Source organism: Lycium barbarum, chromosome 2 (genome assembly GCF_019175385.1).
Source record: "Lycium barbarum isolate Lr01 chromosome 2, ASM1917538v2, whole genome shotgun sequence".
Lineage (NCBI taxonomy): Eukaryota > Viridiplantae > Streptophyta > Magnoliopsida > Solanales > Solanaceae > Lycium > Lycium barbarum.
In genome coordinates this window covers 133,174,683-133,189,744 of record NC_083338.1, presented here as the reverse complement: position 1 = coordinate 133,189,744, position 15,062 = coordinate 133,174,683, and the positions used below count along the sequence as shown (strand labels likewise).

Sequence of the window (15,062 nt, the reverse complement as noted above, 5' to 3'; positions counted from 1 at the left end):
ACAATGTTATATTAATCGTGTTTTGAACATAGTATCCTACATTGACAAAATCAAGCAATATATATATATATATATATATATATATATATATATATATATATATATATATAAATAATGAATCCCACATTGTGGGTCCCATATTAAACACCATCCAGTATTAAAAAAATAAATGGAACCCACAACATCCAAACTCAGGGAAAAAAAGTGGACCCCATATTAACAAAATCAAGCAATATTGAAAAAAAAAGTGAATCTCATATTTAAAAAACAAACAATGTTAAAAAAAATGTGGGCCCCATATTAAACACCATGCGTATTCATAGCAAACACTAATATAATAAAGTTTTCAATACAGAGCACAAACTACAATGTTATATTAATCGTGTTTTGAACATAGTATCCCATATTGACAAAATCAAGTTATTATGTTCACTAAATATACTTAAATATTTATATTTTAAAATAAGATAGAATTTAATGCAAAAGACAACATGACAAGTAAAATGAGCTAAACCGAGAATATTTACCAACAATTAAAAAATAGTATTTCTTCGTTAAGATAGAAAATCAATTTCTACAACAAGTCTTCTTTTTTAAAAAATATTAATAAATTTGCCGATTTTGTATTCGTAGCAAACATTAATATAATAAAATTTTAGATACGGAGCACAAATTACAATGTTATATTAATCATGTTTTAAACATAACATATACTATATCTATCTATATATATATATATATATATATATATATATATATATATATATATATATATATATATATATATATATATATATATATATATATATATATAATCACTATTCAAAGACAACTACATACACATAGATGCACTATAATCTAAAGTGTTGGGCCCGTGCGCAGCACGGGCATAAGCCGTCTAGTACTACTTAGAAGAGTGAGTTGTTACTCACTCTTCGTCGTGGGCCCCGCCATAAATTAAAAAAACAATTGGGCCCCCCCCCCCCCCCCATAAAAAAAAAATTCCCCCCCCCCCATATTAAACAGGCCCGCCCCTCCATAAATAAATTAAAAAAAAATGGCCCCCCCTCCCCCCATAAATAAAAATATAAAAAAAAATGCCCCCCCCCCCCCATATTAAACAGACCCATAAAAATAAAAAATAAAAAAAATTGTAAAAACAAATAAAAAATTGGGCCTCATATTAAACACTAGCCAGTATTAAAAAAAAAAAGTGAAACCCATCACATCCAAACTCACGGGAAAAAAAAGTGGAACCCATATTAACAAAATCAAGCAATATTAAAAAAAAAAGTGAATCCCGTATTAAAAAATAAACAATGTTAAAAAAAAATTGTAGGCCCCATATTAAACACCATGCATATCCGTAGCAAACACTAATATAATAAAGTTTTAAATACGGAGCACAAACTACAATGTTATATTAATCGTGTTTTGAATATAGTATCCCATATTGACAAAATCAAGCAATATATAAAAAAAAAAGTTAATCCCATATTAAAAAAATAAACAATGTCAAAAAAAAAAAAAGTTCAGACTTTGTATTCTTAACAAACACTAATATAATAAAGTTTTAGATACGGAGCACAAATTACAATGCTATATCAATCGTGTTTTGAACATATATATATATATATATATATATATATATATATATATATATATATATATATATATATATATATATATAATGTATAAAAATTGTGCAAACTAATAATGTTCAAAAGGGTGGGCCCCATACTAAACAACACCAAGCAATATAAAAAAAAAAAAAAAAAAGAAACTATATGAAGCATGAGTTTATTCCCATGCTTCATCGTCTGTTGTCCCTTCAAAAAAAAAAATGGTGGGCTTCATACCAAATAACACCGAGCAATAAAAAAAAAAAAAAAAGTGGAACTCACCACATCCAAACTCACGGGAAAAAAAAAAGTGGACCCCATATTAATAGAATCAAGCAATATTAAAAAAAAGGTGAACCCAATAAAAAAAAACTATATAAAGCATGGGTTAGACCCATGCTTCATCGTCCGTTGTCCCTTAAAAAAAAGGGTGGACCCCATACTAAATAACATAGAGCAATAAAAAAAAAGGAAGAAAAAAAAGTGGAACTCACCACATCCAAACTCACAGGAAAAAAAAGTGAATCCCATATTAATAGAATCAAGCAATATTAAAAAAAAAAAAGGTGAATCCCATATTAATAAAACAAACAATGTTAAAAAATAAATTCTTAGAAAATCAAACAATTAAATCAATAATGATGGACTCATTGCCACATGCGTATCAACCCATTAGTGTGAGCAAATGAAATTATTGTACAGCAATATACTTAAAATACTTATATATTAAAATAAGATAGAATTTAATTACTTTTTCATTTTTTCCTTACTCTAATAAATGTGAAAAGAAATTAATGTCATAAAAGAAAAAATAATATTAAATGGAGATCAAATAATTAATAAGCTAAATTAGTGAAATTATAATTCTAATTGACGTTTCCTTAAAAACCGTGTAAAAACAATATGATAAGTAAAATGAGTTAAACAAAAAATATTTACTAAAAATTAAAAAATAGAAGTTCTTCATGACCCCATATTAAACACCAACCAGTATTAAAAAAAAAAAAGTGGAACCCACCACATCCAAACTCTTGGGAAAAAAATGTGGGCCCCATATATATTAAACAACAACTAATATTAAAAAAAAGGTGAATCCCATATTAAAAAAACAAACAATGTTAAAAAAAAAGTGCTTAGAAAATCAAACAATTAAATCAATAATGATGGATTCATTGCAACATACGTATTGACCCATTAGTGGGAGCACATGAAATTATTGTACAACAACATACTTAAAATACTTATATATTAAAATAAGATAGAATTTAATTACTTTTTCATTTTTTCCTTACTCTAATAAATGTGAAAAGAGATTAATGTCATAAAAGAAAAAATAATATTAAATAGAGGTCAAATAATTAATCAGGTAAATTAGTGAAATTATAATTCTAATTGACGTTTCCTTAAAAAACATGTAAAAAACAACATGACAAGTAAAATGAGTTAAACAAAAAATATTTACTAAAAATTAAAAAATAGAAGTTCTTCATTTAAATAGAAAATCAAATTTCTACTTCGTTTCATCTTAAACATATAAAATTAATATAATAATTTGAATTAGAATTATCCAAATCAAATTTTAATAAAAAATTATATGTATTACTTTACTATTACTACTATATAGAAGAGCCAGTTTATAGAGGCAAAATCGTCGTCCGTGTTCGGTCCTATTTTTTTATTTAAGAGTAAAAAACATCCTCTGTGGTCCCACCCACTTTTTTATTTAAGGCAAAAAAAATGACGTTTTATACTTTATATTACCAACTCTTCTAAAAAGTAGATAGAAATACTTTATTATATTTCTATTTTTCTACTATATAGAAGCATCGATTTACCCATGCTTCGTCGACAGTCACTCTTAAAAAAAAAAAAAAAAACTGGACCCACCCTCCCCAAACTCATGAAAAAAAAGTGGACCCCACCCTCTTCAAACTCATGAAAAAAAATGGACCCCATATTAAAAAAATAAAAGGCAACGTCAAAAAAAAAAAAAAACGTGCATCCCATATACTAAAAAATCAAACAATATTCATATAATTCCCAAAGTATCCCATCAAGTCAATAATAGTGGATTCATTGCCACATGCATATTAACCCATTAGTGAGAGCAAATGAAATTATTGCACAACAAAAAACATGGACCTCATATTATTACTTTTCTTCAAAATATTTAATTGCTGTATTTGCTATTCCGCCATGTCATTTATTTATTATGTTTACTAAAATAAATATACTTAAAATATATATATTTAAAAAATAACATACAATTTAATTACTTTTTTATTTTTATTCTTACTCTAATAAATGTGAAAAGAGATTAATATCAAATGAAGATCAAATAATGAATAAGATAAAGTAGTCAAATTATAATTCTAATTCGCGTTTCCTTAAAAACCATGCAAAAGATAACATGACAAGTAAAATGAGTTAAATCGAGAATATTTACCAAAAATTAAAAAATAACATTTCTTCGTTTAAATAGAAAATCAATTTCTACTTTGTTTCGTTTCAAACATGTAAAATTAATTTAATAATTTGAATTAGAATTATTGAAATCAAAATTTGATAAAAAACAATAAGTATTTTACACTTTTAAATTAATCGAATTAAAATTGAAAGTATCAACTGATGCTTAAATATTGCTATTATTTTATCTCAAAGAGAAGAAAATAATTTTATTTTAAACAAATCTTCTCTTTTAAAAAGTACTAATAAATTTTCGTAGCAAACACGAATAAAATAAAATTTTAGATACGGAGCACAAACTACAATGTTATATTAATCGTATTTTGAACATAGAATATATATATATATATATATATATATTATCATTATCTAAACACAATTACATATACATAGATACAGTATAATCTAAAATGTTGAGCCCGTGTTGCGCCATCTAGCACTAAGTAATTTGCAATTGAGTGCCAAATTATTTTGAGAACGACCCCACCCCAATACACACTCAAAACGACGTATATGGAAATGAAAAAACTAAGCAACTTGCCTCGTCTTTCTAATTTCGGCTGCGAACCCGGCGTCCAGCACCCTCTTCTTCTCCTCTTTTTCCAATTCTGGAACTCCATCTATTACTCACGCGCTATTCGAATATCCCTCAAATCCCCAAATAAAAACCCTTTTTACACAAACACCAAAAGAACAACCCGAAACCCTAGACACATTACATCACACAACACAATCATTACCTATGAAGCTTTGATCCTTTTTGCCCCGCCGGAAAATGGCATCAACTAAGCTAATTTCCGATCGAAGGAAGTCATCAGCTGCGTCGTCATCTTCGTCATCAACGATACCGTACGATATGCAAAATAATCAACAGTATTCGAATAACGGGAGTGCCAATTTGGAAGCGACTTCAATCACGGTTGACGGAATATTCAGTGATAATAATAACACGGAGATTACGTTACTCGATGCTGCCGGAGCGATAACTCCCATTAGCGATTCCGAGACACCGATACCGCCGGTTAGAAGGACGGTTGATGATGTGTGGAGGGAAATTGTGGAAGGAAAGAAGCGATGTAAGGAGGAGAAAGTGGATGAGATTATGACATTAGAGGATTTTTTAGTGAAAGCGGGGGCGGTTGAGGAGGAGGATGTTGTAGCGGGGCCGGCAGTGAAGTTTGAACAATTAGGAAGTGGTGGAATTTATACATTTGATAATAGTAATGATAATAATACGGCGTATATGGCTGCTATGCCGGTGCAGAGTGTGCAGGGAGGATTTGGGGGGAGAGGGAAGAGGAAGGTTGTTGTGGAGCAGTTAGATAAGGCGGCGATACAGAGGCAAAGGAGGATGATTAAGAATAGAGAGTCTGCTGCACGGTCTAGAGAGCGCAAACAGGTAACAATGTGGAGTATTCTGCTGTTGTGATTACTAGTATTAGGGGTCGGATTGGTAGTTCGTTAGTAGCTGAGTTATTCATGTATTGAAATTCTGCATAAGTAATAAGTACTGTACCATGTTTGATGCGTATAAAATTCAACACACCTAATACGGTGTTCAGATTGCAATTTAGAAACCTCCGTAACTAAGTAGGCATTTGGTCATAAAAACCAAATATATTTTACTTCTTTTGGAATTTTTGGAGTTGGAGTTGTGTTTGGTTATAATTTTTGCAAAGAATATTTGTTTTTTTGAATGTATGGTGAAAAAAGTGGGGTTTTAGGTGTTTTAATTTTCACGGCCAAACACTGATTTTCAAATAAAGTGAAAAAAATTTCTGGAAAAAAAGTGAATAATTGTCATGGCCAAATGGGTCCTTAATATATGTATAAGTTATGAGAGAATCTATGTATTATTTTATGCATGATAGAAGATTGAAATAACTAATACTACATAAATGGCTTAACTCTGGATAACCAACCCCTACATAAAATTATTCATAACTAATCCTTGTATTACTAATTCCCGCATAACTCTAACCAGCTACCAAATGACCCCTTAGTCTTTTCATCTATTTTAGGTTTGTGATTGTTGGAGCTGAATTTGGAATTTTGTTTGTGGGTATAGGCTTATCAAGTGGAACTTGAGTCAATAGCAGTTAGATTAGAGGAGGAGAATGAACAGCTGTTGAAAGAAAAGGTAATTCATTTTAATATTTTCCGGCAGTTAGACCTTTGTTTTGTATATTAAATTATTGTATTTTAATAAGTTTTGTCCCCAGACCCCACTTGTGGGAATACGCTGGGTATGTTGTGGTTGTCAAAGGTTCGAGCTTTAGTTGGGATGTGTCTGTTATTAGTAATTTTGATTATCAAAAAATAATGTTTTTTATTAAATTAAGATGACAATTATTATTTGCATTGCTTGTACTGGGACTTTGAATGATTCAGAGGATGAAGATTAAACGCTAATTCAATTGGTTAGGTATATTATATATCAGCTTCTTAGCATAGCAAATAAGAGATTGTCTTTGTGTACTGTCACATTGGTTAACATTTTAAAGACAACGCATCAATAGTTTATTTCTGCAGCTGCAAGTTCCAGTCTTTTGTATAAATGTTAAATTCATATGTATTGGCTCCATAAGCTCACTGAATGACTTTTTTTGGTAAATCTAATAAATAGCATTAACAATGAAATAGAGAAACAAGGGAGAACAGTGAAGAGGGGAAAGCCTTCCTTATGTGAACTTGATGAAGTTCATTCTTCCTGACTTTTGGTAAAAAAAAGGATGAGTACTTTATTATAAACACATTTCTGAGAGAGAAAATAAATAAATTAGAGCAGGAGTCTCCAGTACTGCTGCAGGCGCAGGATGCTACTTCGATGAGGCAGATTATAGTGATATTTAGTTTCACCTCTTCCAAAGACTTCAGTTCAAAGTATTGACTTTCTGATGGGGTATATACTAACATCTCGATCGTTGTGCTTATTAATCGTTTACAAGTACTTATTGTGGCAAACTGTCGGTCCCAGTTTTCCAAGGGAACTGAGTATTATTATTTGCAAACAAACAAAAAAAGATTCATATTTTTTTCTTGTGTTTGTGATGGCTGTACATCATTGTAAAAACATGCTTTTATGTTAGGATTTTCTAAATAAACTTGTAAGTCATTTAAAATGGTGGCAAAGGAAATGTCATTGTTACTAACTTACTATTAAGGGTCATTTCACGAACTAGTTATGTAGGGATTACAATATAGGGATTGTGACGGCGGTTAATACATAGAGATTGTTATGGGTTGAATAACGCAAGGATTTTCATACGGTGAATAATAATACAGTTGTACTGGGATTGTCTAATTTAAGTCACTTTTGCCTTTATATATAGTTGTACTGGGATTGTCTAATTTAAGTTAGTTTTGCCTTTAGATACTCCTTATCCAGATGTTTGTAATACACATACTCTTGGTCGACATTCTATTCGCATATATAAGTTATGGCAATATTAATAACTATGCAGGTTGTTATATGAATCTTTTGTCGACAAAAAAATAATAACTATGCAGGGTTCTGTACCATAAATCAAACGTTATACTAATGCACAATTTTGTGTTGCAAATGAAACATTGTACTATAAATCATATACAGTCTTGACCTCTCTATAACGGCATCCTCATATAACAACCAAGTTTTTCTCGGAACCGACTTTTTATATTTCAGTCAAACCTCTCTATAACAGCGTTGTTGGTTCTGAAATTTTTTGGCTGTTATAGCGAATGACTATTATACACCTATAACAACATTTGACATTTGAATAATTTTTGGCTGTTATAGAGAGCTTTAATGCCAAATCTTAAGCTTAATCACACTTTGTATAAAGAAGAAAAATCTTTTAATGATGGAAAAATATATTAATATAATATTTTTTGTATAAATAGCGTATTAAAGTATCAAAATATTTGGTCAAAATCTCTAGACCTATTATTGGTAATCTTAGAGAATCTATTTCTATAAAGATGGTTAACTATTATATTACCAAAAAAGAAGATAGCTGTTTTGGGGGAGAGGGGCGGGGGGGGGGGGGGGGGGTGGAGTAATTTTACAAAGACCGTACTGCTGTAAAGATGGTTGAAAGCTGTTATAGAGAGGTAAAATATAACATAAAAAATCGGTTCCGAAAAAACTTGGATAGTATAGAGAGGTCTGGTTGTATATTTTACCTCTCTATAACAACTTTTTACCTATAACAACAACAACCATATTTGTAATTGTGTGCTCTTTGTAAAATTACCCCTCTATAACAGCTATCTTTTTTTTTTTTGGTAATATAATGATTAATCATCTCTAAGATTACCAATAATAGGTCTAGAGATTTTGACCAAATATTTTGATAATTTAGTACACTACTTATGGCAAAGAATATTAATCCAACATTAAAAGATTTTACTTCGTTATACAAATTGTGATTAAGCTTAGAATTTGGCAATTGAAAATGAAAAATTAGATTTCATGCATCTTTTTTGCCTATAACAATGAAATATTATTAAAATGTCAATGTTATAGGTGTATAACAGTCATTCGCTATAGCAGCCAAAAATTTTCGGACTCAATGATGTTATAGAGAGGTTTGACTGTAGATTTTTATACTGGAATTATTTTTCCTTTTGCAGCCCACTAACCCTTTACTTGATTAAGAACGCTTTCAAAGATATTGGAAATGACCAGTATATATGCAAATAGGATATTAGTTGACTGTAAAAATACTTTGGGAAATATTGATGATCTTGAAGTGGAAGTCGAATGTTGCTCTCCTGTTCTTCTTTGACTGCATAAAAAGCTATTTGTTTATTATTTTTTGGGGATAGCTTTTCTGTTAAATGGCATGAGCTTCACATATATTACATCCTATTAGTTGTTAGTTCGATGGTAGCCGAAAGCATATAATCTCATACTGTTTGTTTACATATGATGAGCTGTCTCATGAAAATTGAATCTGTTTTCCTTGGATTTTTTGTTCATTTTTTTTTTTTTGACTAGATAGATCTAACAAGTGATTTGCTTTACTGATGCATTAAGTAACCATTGCCTCTTCATGATCCTCGAGCAGGCATGTTGATTAGTAGTAAAAGGAGGCTTGTGTTGGTGAGGTGGGAACTTATCTTTAATTAGAAACGGTTGCCTGTAACATCTGATAATTAAGTCTGAGCAGTGATGTATCATAGTCAAATATATGTTCGTCCACGTTTCTATATGTAATTGTTTTGTCGATTTGATTCTATAAGTAACACAAGTACTTCTCTGTAATTTTCAGGAAGAACGAACCAGATCACGCTATAAGCAGGTAATTTCTGTTGCTATTCTATTCGCTATTGTCGTGGTTCGGTGGTTCAGTGGTTCATTGTTTTTTCTTATGTCCAGCCCTTTGATTAGAGAGTTTTTGCAAATATTCATCCACCTTTTCTAACGACTTCTTTGATACTGTTGGGGACATTCTTTTGCTTCTGATCACATGCTTTAGTTGCTACTGCCAGCTTAAATATGTAGAAGTGAAACCGGGAAATTCATGGTTCTTTAGTTGTAAACTGATGAGCATAATTCATTGTTTAGATTTTTTAGGTTTATAGAAACTGTGCAGCAAAGTGGAAGTCAGAAACATCTAGCTCTAGTGAATTCCATTTAGTTGATGGGATAAGTCTTGGATAGTACAAGAAAAATTAACTCTCTGTGTTTTCATGTGTTTAATTGGCAGAAAAGTTGATGGATCCACCCTTTGAGGCTTTTCTTGTTTTCTCTTGCAAATCAATTCCTGTAAAAAGTTTGCAGGAATTTAGAAGCCTTCTCCTTCAATCATATATTTTCCTATTTAAATTTCTTTTTTCTCCCTGATCAACAAATTCACGCAAGAAAATTGATTTCCTTTCCTTCTACACTCTTTTGTTGAGGGACCTACTTTCTTGAATTCTATGACAATTAACTTTCGAACCCAAGCAGGATATAAGATCATCTAAAGAGCAAGTCACTGGTAAGAGGTAGGCCTTAAAAAAAGGGGAAGGGCATCTGACAAAATTAATATTACAGTTTCTCGGCAGGAGTTTGGTTTCTGTTCCCGGTAGGTGAGGATCACTTACTTATCAAGAAAAGAAGTGGATCCTGAATAGACAAGTCTTTTCCAAACTTTTAGGAAAAAAAATTGCTCAAAATATTCTCATTTCATTTTGGAACAGTTCGTGGGCTGTCATATATGCTCCACTCTTGTTGTAGTAAGACAAACTCTTTTTGACCAGCTGTGATTGAAGCTATCAATGTAGGGATCTGCGTTGGGTCAAAATTTTGATTTTTAACTGCTACTGATTTTGTGAGTCCTATGTATTCACCCGATGAGAATGAATTTCCTGATACCTTTGAAAATGGAAGTGGGTTTGACTTGTTCGAAACTAATTTTGGAGCCCATGCGAAAAAGCTGGGGAATGACCCTTTGTTTTCAGTACACAAGCTATTGGGGAGGTCATTGAGTATGTTGTCTAATGCGTTAAAAAGTAAGAGCATGACCTGATCCAGTTAACGAGAGTGACCTTGACCAACTTTTTGCATTGCTTTCAAATATTGGTAGGCGAATCTTTTGAAAGTAAAGTAGAGATCTATATATGAAAGGTACGAAGAATCACATCCTTTTCCCTCAATTTGCTGCTATGAGCGAAAATCCTACATTTTAAGTATCCATATAGTTGGGTTCTTACGTTTCTGAAGTATTGTAAGGAAGTATCTGCGATCAATGCTGCATGAATCCGAACTGTTGGGATGTCTTATTTCAATAATGAAACATGAGAGCACTGACTAGGTAATTTGAACTTGTTTGTTACTGACAAAGGTAGCCTTTAAGACGATTTTTTGAATAAATCCACTAAAAATATTACAACACTAAACTTTAAAAACAAAAAATAGTGTTTATAACGCTAAAACAAAGTTCTGAATTGTATATCTTCAGAGATATATCTCTTCTCTTGGTATTTGTTCCGATGCTGTTAAGAAGATTGTCATTGGGTTAGCCATATCGTGCAATTCACATCAAATGGAAAGAGGAGTACTTCACTATGTGTGTGTGGTTGTCTGGTAGACAAAACAAGGCATAGTGGTGGACTTTCATCTTGCATTTCCTTACAATATCCTGTGAGGTAAACGGACTTAAAAGTGTAATTTTAAGTTAATATACCGCTCCAATCCAATTATCTAAGACAATTACAAAAAAATAATATATGTATAATAAATAATGAATGCCGGTTAAAATTCTCAGTAACAATCAGGTAACATGCCTAAAAAAGAAAAGGAAACAGAATGATCATGGCCAGATTTCTCAATCATAATGGGACTGTTTCAACTGGTAAATCCATTCACATCCAGATCTCCTGCATGTACCTGCATTTGGATTCAACTGGATCTGGTATAACTTTGATATACTGACTAACCATATAAGATTATGGTTCTCCAAGTACTCGAGTGTACGATCCCACCTTCTCTTTCTGCTTGCTCATTCAATCTTTGAACTGCAAAATTATCTGTTGACATTGGTGTCATTTACTTTTCTGAAAGATTATTTGAAGTGTCAGGAAACGGCCCTTCAAGGCCTAATGATGTTCTTATAAACTGTTGTCCAAATAATCCTATCCTAAACATTTTTCTGAAATTCAAGAGCTCTTTTTGGATTCTTTTTCATTTTCCCAAACTCTATAGTTATTTTTCTAAAAGGAAAGTAATAATCTCTTTATGACAACATGCTCATTGACTTGTGATGATCGACTCTTTCCACTTTTTATGTGTGTAATATAGTTATGGTCTGCTTTACTTTCTCACTCCCTCCCTCCCATAATAAGTGTCACCTTAACCAAAAACATGCATATTAAGAAACCAATAATGCAATGTGAAGTTTACCAAATTATCCCTATATATAAATTACTTTTAACTTTTGATTAGAGCATGCACAAGAAGTAAACCTTTTGACATTGCGAATCCAACAATACCAAGTTACTATGTGGCTTTTCCAATCATCATTTAGATGTTACTTTATTGTCTAAGGGTAGAATTGGAAAAAACTAGTCAAGTTATGTCTTGGTTTCCTAAGGCGACACTTATTATGGGATAAATTTTTTTGGCTAAGGTGACACTTATTATGGGACGGAGGGGGTAGTATTCAAAGCCCTGTACCTGTAATAAAAAGAAGTTATAATCCATGTTATTCAAGAATTCCATCCATTATGAAGATTCCATCTTACATTTAGATTGAGGGGGTATATATCAATGAGCCATAAGTTCTTCCCTTTCATTTTCTGGAACTAAAAGTGTAAATTTCGACGTTTGCTAATTATTGCAAATACAACACAAAGTTGAATGAGAAGAACTAGAAATTGGCTAGTGAATAATCTCCATGGAAGCGAATCTAGGTTTTCTTCTAGTTATCGCGTCCTATGGCAGTTGTACTGTGTGCTTTGGTCCTCATCCATTTCATCCCTAGCTATATATTGGGTTGCGATGGGTGGAAAGCAACTGGATGGAATGATAGAGCAAGCGTTACCTCTGTTATGGTGGTTGTCTTTCTTTAGCAATAGATCCATTGTGTAGCCTTTCACTTTTGACTGTATGGTTAAGTTAATATTGTGTCACTGATTCCCTGTTTGAGTATGCACGAGGCTTTATGGCTTGTATAAGAAGCTAATTTTTGACATTGTCATTAAGCTTATCAGTATAAAAACAAACATTAGCAACATGGCCAACAGAGACAATCTACTAGGCAGTGTAATGTCAGTACATTTAACATTTCTTGACAATTTTCCTGCAGTTAATAGAGAAAGTGATTCCAGTTGTGGAGAAGCGAAAACCGCCTCGTGTCCTGAGAAGAGTTTGCTCCATGCAATGGTAATCTATCACTGTGCGTCAGGCATACTTCAAAATGAATGCCTTCTTCTGATATAGATAAGAATAAAGGAGCCTAACCATGCTGGGGTAAGTGATATAACATCAGGTCGGATAATTTAGCTGATGGTGATTCTTTCTGAATGGTAGTGCTTCCTTTGTAAAAAGCAGTATCATATAGTATCTTGACCAGGAAAATTATAACGGGATCTAATATTTATGTAGTGGAGTGAGTTCATCGAAGTCAGCAAAAAATTTTAGTTGGTTGTAGTTATAGGAGGTTTACAATGCAAATGCCTCACTTGTTAGATTGGGTACAAGTATGGGAACGAGCTGGACTAGCATTTTGTACTTTTGGGGTCAATGGGTCGTTATAGCTTTTGCTCACAAGACTGATCAGTGATGTTGGCTCACGCTTTTCTCCTCTGCTCGACATACACGATGAAATCATCGATATGCCTTCTTATGCCAATATTGAGTAATCTTTTCACGAATCTATTACAATTTGGGTATAGGGTGGTACAATATTTGGCGTAAAAAGAAAGAAAGGATAACTCATGGGTTAACACAGCTCATGGTATGCCAAGTACTTTTTGCGTTTTTAATGGAGTTCTTAGTCAATAATAGCAAACAAAATGCCTCATATAGCAACAAGTATTGCAGTTATTATGTGATTGGATGAGCATACTAATTAATAGAACGAAATTATCCTACTGTGGTACCAAGTAGTAGTAATGCACAATGAAACTTTTAGAAGCTAACTTTTAGAAGCTTGTTGAGTCAAAGTAAAATAAAGTGGGAAAACGTGAAATGGTTAATTTAGCACGCTGTTTACTCCATGTGTCCTTAATTTCGTGTTGCTACGGAGATAAATCTCACTACATTTTTGTTTCAGCGACCTACAACAAGGAATTTACATTGTTTTGACTTTCTTTTTTTTTTCTTTATAAAATAAAGGGAGAAGGTGTAAAATATCCGTAGATTTGTACAAGATTACTGGTTACACACTTAATTCTTCACGGAGTTCTATTGTTCCCCTAGACTATTTTAAACAAAGTAATTATGGTCAAACTAGTATTAGCCAATATTAGAGTTCGATATGAATAATTATTTCAGTTTTTTTAAAATTATTTCAGTAGTTAAAAAAACTGAACTTAAGTATTTGCAAATACTGAATATTGGGGTAAATATCTATATGCATCCGGCATCTAAATCAAATAAGTAATTTAATCCTAGCAGTTAAAATTCAAAGTTAGGAAACATATTACTTAAAAGAAGTATTAATGAATAATACTTATCTTGTATTCATTAATTTGATATAAATATCCAATGTGGATAGAACTTTACAAATAGTTATAACGGCTTTTATAACCAAAAACAAAAAAACCAAGAGCGACAAATACACCAAGGGATGGAGGACAAGCCATGTGTGCTATATATCTTAAATTTGCATGCGCAATCTCGTACTTCCCTATTCCTGTCTTTGTTCCCATAGATATTTCTGACTTTTATCTACCTGAAAAGATAAAATCTATGTTTCTTTAAAGTATAATATAGCACAAATTAATTAACAAAAGAAGCCCATATTCTCCATCTCTTATCTTCCTCCATCAACCAGACAAATTAAAGTACGTATATTTCTGCTTCTGTTCCTTCCAAAAAATAAAAAAAATTGACAGTTCAAAGGTCCTCGGAGCAGTACCTATTATTGTCCTCTAGTTATTTGTCTGGGAATATACTTCTTGACTTTTTATTCTTTTAATGTTTTAGGCCCACAAAATTACACTCCTTTGTTTCTTAGTTAAATGAGTTAAATCTAAACGCTTTTTAGTGCTCATGATGTCAGTAAACAAAGTTTTAAAGAATATATAATTAGTGGACATTACTAGAAACTGGTGCTAGTCAGCCAGGGAGGGTGATGTTTTAGAAGTACTCCTAGTGTCTCATGCGTGTGGAAGATAGAGGCTTAGATTTCTTTTCTGGACCTTATAATCCAGCCATGTTTATACTATATTTCCTACTTTTTCACTGTGCTCTAGATTTAGGTTGACCAATTTTTTTGACCTACTACTTTGGAATAATTTTGTTTTAACTTTGTGTATGCTTTAACGTAGTATTGATATCAA

General features: G+C 31.8%; 1 protein-coding gene across 2 annotated transcripts; it reads left to right on the top strand.

The window, feature by feature from the left end:
• The first annotated feature begins 4,623 nt into the window (after window positions 1-4,623).
• LOC132627329 (G-box-binding factor 4-like) lies at window positions 4,624-13,408 on the top strand. 2 transcript variants are annotated; one of them, XM_060342606.1, is made up of 4 exons: window positions 4,624-5,487; window positions 6,157-6,228; window positions 9,344-9,373; window positions 9,782-12,846. In XM_060342606.1, the coding sequence occupies exons 1-4, from the start codon at window positions 4,864-4,866 to the stop codon at window positions 9,788-9,790; spliced, it is 735 nt and encodes a 244-aa protein (XP_060198589.1). In that variant the 5' UTR covers window positions 4,624-4,863; the 3' UTR covers window positions 9,791-12,846. The 2 variants fall into 2 exon arrangements, with proteins under 2 accessions (XP_060198589.1, XP_060198588.1); XM_060342605.1 differs by lacking the exon at window positions 9,782-12,846 and adding an exon at window positions 12,863-13,408 and having other exon boundaries at window positions 4,627-5,487.
• Window positions 13,409-15,062: the final 1,654 nt, after the last annotated feature.